This window comes from Quercus lobata, chromosome 4 (genome assembly GCF_001633185.2).
Source record: "Quercus lobata isolate SW786 chromosome 4, ValleyOak3.0 Primary Assembly, whole genome shotgun sequence".
NCBI lineage: Eukaryota > Viridiplantae > Streptophyta > Magnoliopsida > Fagales > Fagaceae > Quercus > Quercus lobata.
In genome coordinates, this window is record NC_044907.1 from 81,799,004 (window position 1) to 81,816,573 (window position 17,570).

Consider the following 17,570-nt stretch of genomic DNA (forward strand, 5'->3'; position numbering starts at 1 on the left):
TTAGAATTACATCAGGTGTAACTTGAACCCAACTCATATATATATATATATATATAAGCAATATTACATCAATCAATATTTTTTAATTGGAAGTGAATTTTGACAAATTGACCGTTGGATTACATTATCTTTGTATATTCTCTATACTTGCAAAATTTTAAGGTGATCAAAGATCAATAGTAATGTCATCTATCAATTGTATAAATTTGAGTTTTAGTAGTTTAAGATAATGCATAAAAGATGAGTTTGTAGATTGAATGGTAAATAACATCTTATTGGTATGAAAATTGGCATACATGTTTAGAAAAGATAGTACATGTAATCCAACGGTAGAATTTTTAAAATATAATTTCATTAACAAGTTATGGTAGTTTCAATTTCCCAAATAAAAAGATGGAAAATGATTTTTTTTTCTTTCTTTCTTTATCAAAATTAGAATAAGAATTAATAGTTTTACAAATTAATTACTTACTAAAATCCTTACTCAAATTTTTTTTTTTAATTGAAATCCAACATTTATTACATGAATTTAATATTGCTACGAGAGAGACAAAGACTCTCTTAAAATAAGGCCAACCAAAAAAGAAACCACACTTTCTTTGCTCCTAAGTCTTGAAGAAACCAAAAAAAATATTATCCAGCTCACTCCTCACCTTGCTACTCTCCATCTTGAATTTTATTTTATTTTTTTGTAGTTGTCATCAATTGATATATGGCATTCTATAAGGTTAGTGGATTTATTTTGCCTTGAGGGTTGCTAGTCAAAAACCCCAGGATTTTTATTGTGAAATTTTTATTCTATTGGTTTTTCTTGGATCACCATATCATTGTGTGCTATTTTATTTCTGTTATGCTTTTTTGTGCATGATATTGGTAATTGTTGCATTAACCAAAGGTTGTTCATAACATAATCTAATTAATCTAGTTAGCTGGTATTTTAACAAGGGTCTATAAACACAATAATTCTCCAAAAGCTTATCTAGTACAATATTATGAGGTTAATTAAAAATCAAAATTTTTTTTATTATATATATATATATATAAAGATCAATCACATTAACAATTTCTTTTATATTGAGGCATTTTAAAACTTTGAACTAAATTGATACAACTAATAATCAAGGGATAAAATTAAAATCTAACACATACTTCATGGTTCTTATCCAAAAAAAAAAAAAAAAAAAAAAAAATCACAATTTGAAATTGTATTTTAGCCCTTCTCTTAGTAAAGTACCATTGTCGTGTCAATTTTAATGTTTTAGACAATGGGCATAGCCAAAAAAAGTTTGGCTCCAAATAATTTAGAGTTATTTTACTTTATCTCTATATGGGATAATTAAAGAGATCATGTGTAGTTTTTGTCACACATTATTTCTTTAATAAGTTATGTACGAAACTTGTTTAAATAATACACAATACTAATCTTATAAATTATCAAGTAGCTAATAGGTTGAAAAAAAAATAACTACAAACATATTCGAGTGGCCTGTCTCTTTTTTTACTTTTTTCTTTTCTTTTTCTTTCATTGATAACATTGTTTATAGCCTTCTTCATTTTAATGCCAAAAATCTTATATTTTACTAATATGACGTAGATGTTTCTCAAAGGTAAAAACTAATATGATGTTGTAGATGATGGCCATTATAAAGAAAGTGGTAAACCATGTTAAACATCAAACCGAGTAGTATGATTTTGTTATTCGACAAAACATAGTGGACCACCGACAAAATTTTATTTTAATCACCGTATGCCGCAATTATAGCCAATTCTTCGTCTTTCTCGCGTAAAAATTAAAATAAATAAATAAATAAATAAATAAAGGTGTGAAATTAGAGAAGGCAAAGTGAACGTGGGTCAATTGTAATCATGCAGGATAGAAAAGAAAGGAATATTGGAGTTTGAAGATGATGGCCTTAGTTTTTTCTATGTTGACTATATTGACTCTCTAAGAAAGGAAACTGCTCCCTGCTCATGAATTTGAAGTTGATCACGCCAAGCAAGCAATCATATATAAACAGTAAAAGCCCATACGAAGATCCATTAAGCAAAATTTCTCCTAATGTTGTACAGGTAAAAAGAGTAATGTTACCTACACAAATTATTTTACAATATTTTTATAAAATATTGATATGAAAAATTCTTACTAATTTTCAATTGAACTTACCTTTAACGTTACATTTTTACTTACCAATGATCACTCATCGTATCATTTGTAAAAAGAACTTGTAAAATAATTTGTGTATATAACATTACTCAGGAAAAAAAATCCTTGTGCAAATCTTCTTGTTGTTGTATTAGTCATTCATCAGATATCCATGCACTAAAGAGATTTGAGAGGTAGAAGAGTCCAATTGAGATAGATCTGCGTTTGGTCATGTGGATAAATCTTACTATAGATAACAATACGAGGATGTGTGATATTCTTGTATTGAGGGCTTCCATTCTACTGTTGTGAATTCTACTAGTCATGAATAAACTCCTGTAGTGGTTTTTTCTTTGGAAAAGTTTTTCTTTTGATTTTCCCTGCATCACTGTATGCCATGTTCTTTGTTTTTTTTTTTTTTTTTGGTTACTATGTTATTATAAACCTAAAAATTAATCTAAATTCCTAATTGATTAACTTAACAAGTTCATTAATGCTGATATAAAATCAACCGGAGTCTAAATTTCCTAGACATATTCCATTGGGCCTTTGATTTCAATGCCAAGGGATCTTCTATTTCACTAATATAACTTTGCTTCTGAGAATAGTTATGATGGATAAAGAAAGTGATCAACCCTGTTAAACCCAACAATTTCGATTTTGGTATGGACAGACCATATAATTGGACGGCTAGCTTTTTTATAATTTAAACTACAACAGAGTCAATTTCTTGATCCTCTCGTGTGAAAATATGAACTTGGATATGCCCGGCCTACTATAATCGACTATATAAAAGACTTTATATAGTTTCACGCAGGGTAGAAAATAAGGGAAATTGGAACCGACAATGCATCCCTTTTCTTCATGGAAATAGCGCCATCCTAAACTAAAGGCTCTCTGTTTCTACAATGAACTCCGACTGCAAAAGCTAATGGTACAAGCCTCCAACTCTCAAGTAATCATGGTATTACTAAACGTTGCAAAAATGTTGCTCAGTTGTTAGCAATTGTTTTGCCTAGGTGGCTGAGTATTTTTTTTTTTTCTTTTTACAAGATGAAAATTCTCCTCTAGTCTAATATATATATATATATATATATATATATAAACTTCCCCTTGAAAACTTAAATCTCAACTCTTTCTCCCCACACTCTGCAAGAACTTTGTACATGTAAAGTAACAACCCGAACAGTGCACGGTAGTAGATAAAGATGTTTCTATTTGGATAGACTATCCTGAAGTCCTTCTTATTGTAGACAAAGATATTATCTATATATGACACATAATTTTGGCATGTTTCTTTCGAGGTCCCACAAATTTCCACTTCACTAATTTATTTTCTTTTTTCTTTTAATATAAAATTTTGACTTATATCTAATGTTGCGTCTTTTATTTTTTATAAAAATTAGACTTATTTCCTTTTTTAATACAAAAATTAGACTTACTTCTACTATTGGGTATGGCTATTGTTAGGTTTTAAGACTTTGGGAACTAAATTTATTAGAACTTTAATGTGTAATGTATTGGCAAACCATGATCAAAACTTAGAGTTTAGATTTAGGCTGCTCAAAGTGTGTTTATTTGTAAAGTTGGAATCGAGTGATTACAAGATTTATTTATCTAAATCTGCAAAGCTCGTTCGATCGAACCTCGTGCAGATTATTCTTTTCTACAGAATTTCCAACTCAACCCAAGCCCGATTTGACGTGTAGGGTTTTATATTTTACTCAATGTATAAAAGAAAAAACCCTAGCTACGTTTTAGTGGTTGTTGATGTGCTGTGTGTTGAATCTCTTGTGAGATCTAGAAATGTTTACCTTCATACACACTTAGGGTTATCAAGATTCATGTCAAGAGCTTGGTGGTCCCTTCAGTTGCAGCATAAAGAACTTAAAGAAGATTTGAAACCTTTGAGTGGAATCTCAAAGTCACAAGTGAGAGTACTTGTGGTTGCAGTGGATCAAGGAAAGAAATAGTCCGTGGACTTGGAGCTGTCACGTGGTCGTAGTAGTAAATTTTCTATACAAGGTAGTAATAGGATGTTAGTGGTCTAAATTCTATTGTAAAAAATTCAATTCTTTTTATAGTGGATCTGTTTTACCTTGAGGATAGTTAAGTTAAATCCTCCCTAGGGTTTTTATTGGTTTGGTTTACCTGAGTTATCATATCACATATTCTTTATATATTCGCATTACTTTCATGATATGATTTGATTATGTTAACCTAGATCTGAATAATTTATCTAAATAATCACTTGGCTAAATAACTAGGTTAAACAACTTGTATTTTAAGGGGTCTAAAAATGTACAAGTGGTATCAAAGCAGGTTAGCTCGTGTATTTAGATCCTTTGATCTAAGAGTTAATCCTTGATCCCTGTTGTGATGGAACCCGGTCACTCTCTTGTGATCCCACCTTACTTTGATGGGAACAACTATACCTATTGGAAAGTAGGGATGAAAGCATTTTTGAAATCTATTGATGAGAGAGTTTGGAATTCCATTGAATACGGATGGGAGAAACCGACTACTCCTGTAAGCAAATGACAAAGTTCTCAGAAAGAAGCAGCCGCTTTTAATAGCAAAGCCATGAATGCTATTTTTAATGTTGTTTCTATGGAAGAATTCAAGAGGATCTCAACTATTGAGGTTGCTCATACTACATGGAATATTCTCCAAACTGTGTGTGAAGGCACAAAAGCAGTTAAGATTAACAAACTACAGCAGTTAACTACCAAATTTGAAAGTATTAGAATGTCTGATGATTAGTGTTTTGATGAATTCTATACTAAACTGAATGATATTGTTAACTCTGCTTATAATTTGGGTGAAATTTATGATCAACCTAAGATTGTTAGGAAGATACTTTGATCATTGACTGAGGATTTTAGACCCAAAGTGACTGTCATTACTGAAAGTAAGGTTGTGAACTCCATCCCTGTTGATGAGCTTGTAGGATCTCTCCAGTCCTATGAGCTAGTCCTACCTAAGACAAAAAAATCCAAATTAATGGCTCTTAAGTCAGTTGATGATGTTGATAGTAATGGATTTGATGATGAACTCTCCTCTACAAAGATTGCATATCTTGCCAAGAACTTTAGAAACTTTCTTAAGAACAACAACAGAAGGGCAAAAGGTAAAAACAATACTGAACCTAGGAATTTTAAGAGGAATGAACCCACTAAAGTGAATAATACTGATAAATCTAAAGAAAAAGTAGGTCAAACCTCAAATAATTCCATGGGTCAACAATGTTTTGGTTATCAAGGATATGGTCATGTGAAATCAGAATGTCCTACATTCTTGAGATCAAATGGTAAAGTTATGGCTGTAACCCTTAGTGATGATGAAATTTCTGATCATGAGTCTGGTAGTGATGAGGATAGAAACTTCATTACTTTCACATCTACTGCTATAGTTGATGAAAGTGTTGTGGTTGATGAGAACCCTTCTGATAGGGAACTCTCTAAGAATGCTGATTTGCAAGAAGCCTATAATAAGCTTTGCAAGGTTGTTGTAAAGGATGCTATGAATGTTGACATAGGTTTAAAGAAAATTGCTTCTCTTGAACTTGGTAAGAAAAATTTGTTGTTGAAATTGTTTGATGCTAATAAATTGATTAATAATGTGAAGACTGTAAACATGCTGTTGCTTGATATAGTTAAGAATTTGGAACTAGAATTATTTGTTGCTAGAGAACAAACAAATAGGTCTGCTAGTTCTAAATTGATCACATGTTGAGTATTCAAAAGTCTCCCTTAGACAAAACTGGTCTAGGTTTTGAAAATCTGTATCTGAAACTCATTCCGTATATTTTGTTTCCCCTTCTGAGCTCCCCAAGAGTGAGATTGTCAAATCAGTAGAAGTTACACCACCTCCTAGGAAGATTAAGGTTGATCTTAAAGAGTCTGAGCCTAAGAATCCTACCCTCCCTAAGGATAAGTTGCATGATAGACCTTTATGGGTTTGTCATTATTGTGGAAGGATTGGGTATATTTGTCTAAACTGTTTCAAGTTGCAAGCTGTAAAGCGAGCAAATAAGCCAAAAGTACATGTGCCTTAAGCACAAGATCATATGGTACTTATTGGTGAGTTGGTAAAGGCGTTAAATCTTTATACCAATCCTAGAGTTGCTCATCATTATAATATGAATAATAACTCCAATACAAGAGTTGCATCTAAAAGGTTTTGGATGCAAAATGTTCAATCTAATTAAGTCTTTCTGACATGGTTCTTGTACTTTATCTCAATATTATTTGTGACCATTCTCCTTTTGCTTTTTTTTTTTTTCTATGATTTGCATTATATAACATTCATACATTTCATGATAGGTTGTTTTTGTTATTCCTTTTATAAATAAAATAAAAAATAAAAAAATAAAGGTGTAAATGCACTTTTAGTCCCTATATTTTGCATCTTTTCCGTTTTGGTCCCTATATTTTTATTTCACCACTTTTAGTCCCTAAATCAATTAACATGTTCCATTTTGGTCCTTACAATTATTCACTTAACAAAAATTGCTGATGTGACAAACGAAGTGCACTGTTGGCACATTCAATGATGATGTGACCAATAAAGTAATATTAAAAAATGCCACGTTGGTATAAAATAATGATTAAAAAAGACACATAAGCATTCACATCAACTTTTGATTTTGAAAATTAATTTATCTATTTTAACAAAATAAAATAGGGAAAAAAAAAAAAACAAATTAGAACCTAAAATACATGAATTTAGATATGCCATCCTCTTCATCAAAAAGACAAAAGAGCACAAACCCAAAAATAAAAATCATACAAACCCAGAAAATCAAACATAAGAACACAAGAAAACAAACCCAGAAAATTCATAAATGAATATTGTACAAACAAAATCAATCTATTTATGTATATATACATAAATCAAATTATCCAAAACAATATCAATCCACATATACCAACACAAACCCAGCTCAACCATACCAACACAAAGCAAAATTAAAATTAAAATAAGAACACAAACAAAAACTGATCTCCAACAAGAACACCAAAACATCTCAAACCTAGCAATCAATGATCAACAAACCCACCCCACAACCCACTCCAACAACAAACCCACCCTTCGACCCACCACCAGGCCAAACCGACCACTGCTTCACAACCATCGACCACCACCAGCGATTTTTGTTTCACAACTACCACCACATTGATCTCAGCCTCTCTCTAAATCTGGATCAAAACTATGGAAGGTTGTAGAGAGGGGAGGAAACAAGGAGGGGCAAGCAGAAAGGGGAATCGGGGAGGGAGAGACACCGGTCTGAGATAGAAAGACCCACCAAGAGAGAAAGACATCGATCTAAGCCACAGAGAGAGAGGGCAAAGCACCGATTTGAGTGAGGAGCTTGAGGCATTTGGGTTTGGGTTTGGGTTTGAGCAAAATCAAGAGATAAAGAGAATGAGTCAATCAGAGAAAGAAAAAAAAAAGCACCATAACTAGTTGTTATGGTGGCAGTGGCGATGAGCAAGGAAGTAGAGTTTGAAACTTTTGGCCATGAACATGTTTTGGAAAAGAGAGATCTTCATTTTTTGGAAGAGAGAGAGGAAGCTTTGAGTTTTGGAAGAGAGAGGAAGCTTGGAGAATGTTTTAGAAGGGTTGGGGGAACTAGTTTTTGATAAAGAAGTTTTGGGTTGAAGTTTTTTCTGGGTTTGTGTTCATGTGATTGAATATTTTGGTTTTGTGCTCTTTCTTGTTCATGTTTTTAGATTTGAATTCATGTATATTTTAATTCTGCAAGGCTCGATCGATCGAACCTTGTGCAGATTATTTTTTTCTGCAGAATTTCTAACTCAACTCCAGCCCGGTTTGACGTGTAGGGTTTTATACTTTACTCCAAGTATAAAAGGAAAAACCTTAGTTACGTTTTAGTGGTTGTTGATGTGCTATATGTTGAATCTCTTGTGAGATCTAGAATTGTTTACCTTCATGCACACTTAGGGTTATCAAGATTCATGTCAAGAACTTGGTGATCACTTCAATTGCTGAATAAAGAACTTAAAGAAGATCTGAAACCTTTGAGTAGAGTCTCAAAGTCACAAGTGTGAGTACTTGTGGTTGCAGTGGATCAAGGAAAGAAGTAGTCCGTGGACTCGAAACTGTCACGTGGTCGTGATAGTAAGTTTTCTACACGAGGTAGCAATAGGATGTTAGTGGTCTAAGTTCTACACTAACATCCTATTACTACTTCATATAGAAAACTTACTACCACGACCACGTGACAACTCCGAGTCCACGGACTACTTCTTTCCTTGATCCACTACAACCACAAGTACTCACACTTATTTGTGTGTTCTTTATATTTCCACATTACTTTCATGATATGATTTGATTGTGTTAACCTTGATCTGAATAATTTATCTAAGTAATCACTTGACTAAATAACTAGGTTAAACAGCTTATGCTTTAAGGGGTCTAAAAACATACAGCTATTAATTTGGTATGGCAGTAAATTTGGTCATAATGTTGACCAAGTCTTATTAGGACTCAAGATCCTTGCCAACTTAAACAATATTATTACGATACTCATCATTTTATACACATCTCATTTTTAAATTGAAATTGTGACTTAAAGTCATAATCTTGAATTCAAAAATCAAGACTTAATGTCACGATTTCAGTTAAAAAATGGGCTTTGTGTAAAACTATGTGCAAGTATTGCCCTTCCAAGGAAATATATGATCTTAACTGAAATTTTACATGATTAGTATTATTATTTCTATACATGGATTGTGGCAACATAGTTGAAACTTCTATACAAACTATAGATGGACTAAATGCAAAAGGAAAGCTTAAAGGTATTGGATGCTATCAAAATATTTTCATATATTATTCTCATGTTTGGCACCTAAGTATTTTGATATCAAATGGAGTAAATATTTCAGAAACACCTATACCAGTTATGCTTAAGCTTGGTGAAAAAATATGCATACGGATTTTTTTCAAGATGTGTATATCTTTGTTTCGTCTTATAAAAAGTTCATTATCAAATTATATTTGAGATGACTGCTATATGTAAAACCAATCTTATATCTATTTTCAACTTTTATTTTGAATTAGAATTATTGATTTTCATTTATTTTTTACTCATTGTTGCATTAAACAAGGTAAAGATATTTAATATTTTCTAATTATCCAGAGTGTTGCACGAGTTAGCAATAAGTTATCTATTAAAACTCTAGAATCATTTAAGATTTGCCACCTAGTTGGGTAAAGGCCAATACTCTTGCCACATATCATTTTTCATATAAATATTTATTCGGAAAAAAAAATCAATTAATATAAAAATTAAATGCATTGATCATTATTATTACTATTATTATTATTAACTCATGTATAAATCTTCATTAAATTTATATTATATATTTACTTATTATAAATTATTCCACTTAGTTCTAATTTATATAACCAATTATTTCTTTGATAATTTTACTTATTAATTAGTTATTAATAAAGTACATAAAAAAATACTATCATTCAACAATAAAATAAATTTGATTACAATCACTACATAACTATCTAGGCTTCAATTCATATTAAAAAGAGCTATAATTTTCAATTAACAATTTAACTAAAGGTTGATTACAATCACTATTTAACTAAAGGTTTTTACATAATTTATTTAATTAGTCTATGTTGATACCTATATTTTCATATATTTAACTAAAATTAGAAGTGGAATCATTTATCTTTACATCAATCAATAGGGACCCCCTCTATCTTTATTTAGATTTCCTCATTTCAAATCCTATATATCAGTATATTTGCACATATCTATACTATCTATAACAGGATTCCTCTCTTTGGACTGGATTTGTATGTGGTTCAAAAATACCTCTAGACCTTACATTTAACAGGGACAAAACTTGGGGACAACCTAGTAAAAATATATCTCCAACTCCACTTAAGATGCCTACAAAATAGAACACCCTCCTACTAATTCATGTCTTAAAAAAATAAAAAATAAAAACAAAAAAACTTATCCAAAATTTAAAATAAAATAAAAAATCTCAGTCCACTTTGTATATTTCCTTCAAGACAACGTTCCAACTTTTTTTTTATTCTTTTTTTTATACTTTATCAAGACTCTCCAGTTTCTTTTATTTAATTTTTGAGTTGTGTCATAATTTAAAAATTGAGATAAAGGAAAAATTATGACACTAGACCAAAAAAAAAAAAGCATCATTACACGCGCAAAGCGCATGTGACGAAGCTAGTATATCTTAATATTTTTATTTTATCTATACTCATTTTATGAATATTGAAGATCTATATCACAATTCCTTTGTGACATATAAACTTTATTTTGAAGTAAGTGATGAAATCAAACATTTTATTTGACATGAGTATAACATATTAATCATGATTTTCTACCTTGATCATGGAAGTGGAGATTATTGATTGATATATGGATGTATTAGAATACATTGAATTGGACCAATCTAATTGATTGTTCTACAAACTTTTGTTACTTGAATAATTAAACTCATAATTGCTAAAGAGCAAAGTCTTTTAATCTTAAGGATCACGGACTCAAATGTGAGATGTAAGTTAAAACCTTAATACGTTGGGTAATCACATCTATCATTGTAGAAAAATCATTTCTTAAGAGTGAATTTATAATCTCAATAAGAGATAAGAAATATTCCCTTGACATAGATTTAATTATTTAGAGTATCATATCTTGTCATTTTAGTAAGGGGTTACTAAAAATATATATATTTAATAAAATGAAATTTTAAGAGTATAGGAATAATCAAGAAATTAAATTATGAACTCAAATATTTCAGATATACTGATAATAAAGTGATCATAAATTATTTTATCTTTATTTCACTATGAATATTTTATGGATAGGTCAAATGAATTTTCAGTCACAGGATATCTTGTACAATTAAATAAACCCTATAGTCTATAGTACAATTATGTTTTTATTGTAGAGTGAAATATAGTAAGTCACACTGTTGAAATAACAGGAGCCCAAAGTTTTTTGGAGCTAGGTTTTATTTTCCATTTATTCATATCTCAAACTATACATTTAAACATTCCAATGGATGGACTGTTAGAACATCAATTATGATAGAAAAATAAAATGATTATAAACAATGTAAAAGGGGGTTTATATATATGTTAAGGCATATAAAAAACGTCTAATGATATTGTAAAGTCCACATTTTTAGATTGTTAACCATGAACAATTGTAATAGTTTAGACTTAGTTTATCTAAATAAAATTACAATAGATAATATTTGATCAAGAATGCATAAAAGGTACCCTTGCAAGACTGCATTTCATCTATAGCTTGACAGGTCAAAAACCACTTATCTCGACCGATCGAACAGCATGTCTCAACCGATCAAGACTCAAGTAGTTTGGATTCTCAACTTCTTTTTTCAACCATCTAGGGTTTCGATGGAACTTAAGTATATATAAATACAAATTTTAGAGCACGTTTTTACACAAACAAGAGAGCATTGTTATTGCCCAAATCTAGATTTTTCCAAGCTCTCTTGAAGCATCAACTAGAAATTACATGCAAACAACAAATCTAATGATAGAGCGAAGTTTCTAAAATTAGCTAAACATAGTTACTAATTAAATCTTTGAGAGTAGATCTCGGAGTCACAAACAGGAGAGTTCGTCTGCAACTATCCAAAATAGAAGAATCCGTGAATTTCAGAATTACATTCACACTAATAAGTACTAAATGAGGTAGCACTAGATTTAGGGTTAAATCTATTGTACAAACTTCGATTCTATTCTAGTGGATCTGTTGTCTTGAGGATTGTTTAGGTTAAATCATTCTCTTTTTTTTTTTTTTTTTAAATTGTGAAACGGATTGTTTCATCAATTTTCATTGGTTATCATATTGGTGTCATATGTGATCTGTGCTTATATGATATGTTAAAATCAGTTCAATCAAGAGCATAATTAATTAATTACTTGACTAAAATTTGATTTATTTTGTGACAACTGGGGCCCAAAACCCATAATATAGAGTTTTAATAGAATAGATGGTTGAAAAAAAAAATCATATTACATTAAATTTTTAAGAAGGGATAAAAAAGATAAAGAGGCAATGTGAAATGAAGTGTCGGAGCATACTTATTTAGCATACTTATTTAGTAAAATAATCCAACCACAGATTTGTGATAGTCATTCAAACCTTTGATACTTTTGTGTCTATGCATGGTTCATTAACCAATGAAATTATTTCTTTAATAAATTTTGTTATGTCTCAATATAACCAGTCCTCTTTCATTAATGTTTCTCCAAAGAAAAAAGTCTTTTTTCAATGGACCGCCTAACGTGTTTGACCTTAGCAGGCAGCATCTCTCTGTTTCCTTGTAGACCCGCGCTATACGCTGGCATGAGCATATAAGTAGCTACTAATTAGTAAACAAGTGAAAAGTCATTAGTCTCTATCTTACTGGCTAACAACATGATAACCACTCTCAAATTTGTGTTCATTCTATTTTTCTCATGCTTGTTGTATACTTCTTCTCATTGCGTAAATGTGAATAATCTTAAATCAGGTGATACACTCAATTCCTCAAGGTTCCTAGTTTCCACAGAAAGAAGGTTCACATTGCAAGAGTCAATGAATTTGAGAAAAAAAAATATATATATATATATATATATATATTTATATAATGCAACTTTTAAGTTTGTGCATATTTATGTAAGGAAAATTACCAATAATGCAAGAGTCATTGAATTTGAGCAACTTCGAATCTGGGTTGTGAATAGTGCAACTTTTAAGTGTATATATATAGATAATTTGTGACGATGCAGGTAGGGTCATCACAGCAGATTTAGATATGTTCAATCATTTCCTCAGTTCACAAACAGATTCAGATCGAGCTTTCTCCAAACTTAAACTTCTTGATCAAGAAATAGCAGCTTAGATCTCTCCTCCCTCCCCCTCTCTCTCTCTCTCTCTCTCTCTCTCTCTCTCTACATATACACACACTAAGTTTTTCCCTAGCTAGATATCCATGTGTATTGCATCTTAATTATCTTAATTGGGGTTTTACTGGAAAAATGTTTGTTGCTTATATATAGATGGTACAGAAATTAGTCATGGCTAAGAATCTTAAATATGGATTTTATTCAAGGTTTATGTGCCTTGTACTCTGGGATTACACAAATTACAGAAGCAACAAAAAATGAATCTAGGGCAAGAATTTTAAAATTAAACCATTAGTAAAACTAACTAAACTAAGATATGTCTAATTTTCTCTTTCACTGAGGTTTCAAATACAAACTGTTAAAGATTTCAAAAATTGGTTAGATTGGAGCTTCATAATATGTTATATTAATTGGTTTGCATTTCTACACCTTTTTAGTTAAGTTTTGGGTTTGAAGGATCTGAACTTTGCATGATCCCTTTGATGGATCTCTTTTGCTAATTATGCTCACTCGTTTATCCCTTCGTATGGGTATTCATCTTCCACAATTTTGTTTAAATAAAGAAAAAGAAAATTTCATTCCCTTGTATTTGTAGATTTTCGATATGAAGTATAACTTGGATCAAAGTCAGAAAATATTTTCTTATATGATGATTACTAACACTGCTATATATGACCAGGTATAGTAACAAAGAAGTGGATATGCGTTGCAATTTTCAAAGCCATTGCTCTACTCGTGATTGTTTTCTGCATATTGTGTTATCTACTCAAACGGAGAGCAGTTGTAATTCAAGGTATATATATATATATAATATTTAAATTTACCAATTCTTGTTTATTAATATGATATATGCAAATTAGTTCTATGGAAATTTAAACAGGGAGTGATGAAACAAACGGTGAAAATGGATTGCTTGCTTCATTGAGCTTGGACCCATCTATCAACATGAATGAAATTCTAAATGATGGGAATGATGGAGCTCGTTTCAGTGTAATTAGCTATACAAGTGTCATGGCTGCAACAAGCAATTTTTCATTAGAAAACAAGCTTGGAGAAGGAGGCTTTGGGCCTGTGTATAAGGTCACCTCTAAATAAATTTCTACATCAAGTAGTTTTGAGTAACTTACATCTAAGCTAAATTAATCTTTTTTAATCACCACATCAGGGAAAATTGGCAGGGGGGCAAACGATAGCGGTAAAGCGATTAGGGCGAAATTCAAGACAAGGAATACCTGAGTTTAGGAATGAGTTGATAGTCATGCCTAAACTCCAACATGTGAATATTGTTAAAATTATTGGTTGTTGCATTCATGGAGAAGAGAGGATGTTGGTTTATGAATACATGCCCAACAAAAGTTTAGATTGCTTTCTATTTGGTAAGAAAAACATTGACTTTTATCTAGTACTTCCTTTACTTATTTTTCCAAAAAAAAAAAATTTAAGTTTATTATATCACTTTTTAGAAACTAGATTATTGATCACATCTATTTCATTGTTTAAATTTGATAGACTCAAAGAGAAGCAAGTTATTAGATTGGAAAAAACGTTTCAATATAATTGAAGGAATTGCTCAAGGACTGCTCTATCTCCATAAATACTCAAGACCAAGAGTAATTCATAGAGATTTAAAAGCCGGAAACATACTTCTTGACAAAAACATGAATCCTAAGATATCTGATTTTGGCATAGCACGAATTTTCAAACCAGATGAATTGGAAGCAAACACTAATGTAATTGTTGGAACAGAGTAAGTTAATAATATACTCTTACACTTGTGATGATTAAAGTCCTATTTTAATCTTACTATTACATGTGCTCAATTCAATCACTTGTGAAATGAAATATTTATTGTGTTTTTGATATAGTGGTTATATATCTCCTGAGTATGCCATGGAAGGCGTGTTCTCCATAAAGTCTGATGTCTATAGCTTTGGAGTCTTGATGCTTGAAATTGTGAGTGGTAGAAAAAACAACAGCTTCTACCATGTTGACCACACACTCAATTTAGTAGAATACGTATGTCAATTAGTATTAATCTTTGGGTTTTGTTTATATTCATTGTTATGTGTGCTTCTAATATTGTAAATGATTTTCTCAGGCATGGAATTTATGGCAAGAAGGTCAAGGGCAAGAGCTAATAAATCCATCAATTAGTGATTCATGTGTCCAATTTAAGGTACTGAGATGGATCCATATCAGTCTCCTATGTATACAAAATAATACTAATGATCGGCCCACAATGTCAGATGTGCTATCTATGTTAAGAAATGATAGCATACCATTGCCTTTACCAAAAAACCAACCATTTTCTTTTGGATGAAATGGCTTTAGGGCAATTATTCCTAAGTCCTAAAAGACTCAAAACGTTCTTTTCAGTGGATTGCTTGTTCACTTCTGTTAGGGCAGATGATATGTTATAGAGAGGATAATTATCCTTTGTTATCTAGCTTAACCACTTCTGTTATGGCATTGAGTAGAGAATTGTCAATTACACCTTTCCTTGTAATTGTTGTAATATGAACTCCCTGCCTAAATCTATTCAGGATGTATGGAGGAAGGATGTTAGTGTTGTTTGTGCTTAATGAAATTGGTATTTATCTTTAAAAATTAGAATAATAAATAATAAATAAATCTTCACCTTTCAACTACGCCACATATTAATGTGCAATTTTCTTAGTCATAGATATCATATATCTTTTTGTTTTTTTAAACATTTCTTGTGGAAAATTCGATTTCTTTGACATATTGTTCAATTCCTCATATGTGAGTAGTATATTTGCTAAAACAACACATGTTATTACTATAGGCTTGACTCAAAGTTTGCATCTAGGAGAAGTCAATAAGTACAACTGATAAAAATTTGAATAAACATTTGTGGCTTCATCATCTTGAATTTTCTACAAAAGTTTTAAATACCAGATTCTCATAGGGTGGAACATCCCATAAAAATGAAAGACATTGCCAAGGTTTCTTCTTCTTTTTTGTGGGGTGGGTAGGTTGTTGTTCTATCTATGTCACATTAACACTAAGATTGACATCGATATCATATATGTATTTTCTTATTAAAGTCATTAAACGCTAATTTATTACTAATATATAGCTTATTTCTGAGCCATTTTCTTGTTGCAATTGTTCTCCATGTTATGGTTTAGATTAGACCAATTTTGTTTATATTGTTTTTAAAAATTATTTATATTATTATTTTTCAAAAATAAATCCAAAATAACTTTTTCCAAAACTTGATCGGAGCAAGTTAACCAGATTTTTTTTTGGAGAAAATAAAGTGCACATTATTGCATTTTTTTTTTTTTTTCCTTGAGCAAATAACAACAAAGGGCTAGCTGACGGGGTGGAAAATAGCAAGAACTAAAATAACCACTAAAAAATAGGGAAACAAAAATAAGAAAATTTACTAAACTAAATACTTCATTTTTGTTTACAAGCTTGGAGCCCAATTTAAAGGCTCTATAAAACTTGACCAACAAGAAAATATTTTCTAAAAGATATTATAATTTATACCTATCATAATGGAACCCTAATAGAAAATCATTAAATACACCTAAAATCAAAGAAATAATAATGCTAAATCAAAATTTTCAAAAACTTCATAATAATATCAAAAATAAATAAATAACAAAAATTATATTTCAAATTATGTCCTTCACTAACCCTCTGCGAAGGAGATACAGAGGGCAAAGGGAATGATTGGAAAATACAAGTTTCGGAGTTATAGGTTGCAAAATCTTTCTAAGGATTTTTTAGGCCACCTATTCTTAATTTGAAGCCAACATGTGTAGATACGTTTGTCCATTAATCATTGCATAGAACCTTTTGAGGGTTTGATTTATCACCAACAAGATAGCTTGGGCTACGGGAATATGCAGCACCTTCATCTACTTGAAAGAAGCTATTTCTACAGTCTCATATAGTCATATGTGTATTATCTGCTGGAATATCAAGCCAACAAAAAACCCTAGAGGACTGCCATGTTCAATCTTACCTATCAACTCCTCACTGAAGGCCAGACATTTGAGGAGAGCTAAGAATACAAAAAATATATATATATACAAAGATTCTCTTCAGAACAATTCTTGTTCTTTCTCTGCCTGTTTATTTCAACAAGATTGAAGATCTTATGTGCAAGAATGATATTACATTAGGGAATTAGGTTTCAGTTGTTAGAACAAGGCAATGTGAGTAGCTTATAGCTCTATTAGCATGAAGCATCCTATAAAGAAACAGTGGAAAACTCAAACAGTGAAACAGTCATATTCTTCACTGTGTTTCCAGCGGAGATAAAAGAATGAAGCCGTAAAGCCTAAGAGCCTTCAAGGATCTTAGTTGGAAGATGACACTTTCAACTTGTTTCTCATTTTGAGAGTTTCCTGGAAGGAGAACCAGGCCCCAGAAGTATGCATCTAGATAGCATTGTGGTTGGAAGCAACAACAAAAAGGTGAAACACAGTAGTCTTAGGGAATGTCATTTCTC

General features: G+C 31.0%; 1 protein-coding gene across 1 annotated transcript; it reads left to right on the forward strand.

Annotated features, from left to right (window-relative positions):
* Positions 1 to 4,726: 4,726 nt before the first annotated feature.
* Positions 4,727 to 15,401, forward strand: LOC115985921 (G-type lectin S-receptor-like serine/threonine-protein kinase At1g67520). The gene is made up of 8 exons (XM_031108810.1): positions 4,727 to 4,883; positions 5,556 to 5,711; positions 13,761 to 13,874; positions 13,962 to 14,161; positions 14,247 to 14,457; positions 14,591 to 14,828; positions 14,947 to 15,088; positions 15,180 to 15,401. Exons 1-8 carry the CDS (start codon positions 4,727 to 4,729, stop codon positions 15,399 to 15,401), a joined length of 1,440 nt encoding a protein of 479 aa, XP_030964670.1.
* Positions 15,402 to 17,570: the final 2,169 nt, after the last annotated feature.

Excerpts from the sequence above, each read along its gene's own strand:
- LOC115985921 (XM_031108810.1), top strand. The coding sequence starts at position 4,727 with ATGAATGCTATTTTTAATGTTGTTTCTATGGAAGAATTCAAGAGGATC. Across the intron at positions 5,712-13,760 it reads AATTGCTTCTCTTGAACTTG|GTATAGTAACAAAGAAGTGG; the intron begins GTAAGAAAAATT and ends ATATATGACCAG. Across the intron at positions 14,458-14,590 it reads TTTAGATTGCTTTCTATTTG|ACTCAAAGAGAAGCAAGTTA; the intron begins GTAAGAAAAACA and ends TAAATTTGATAG.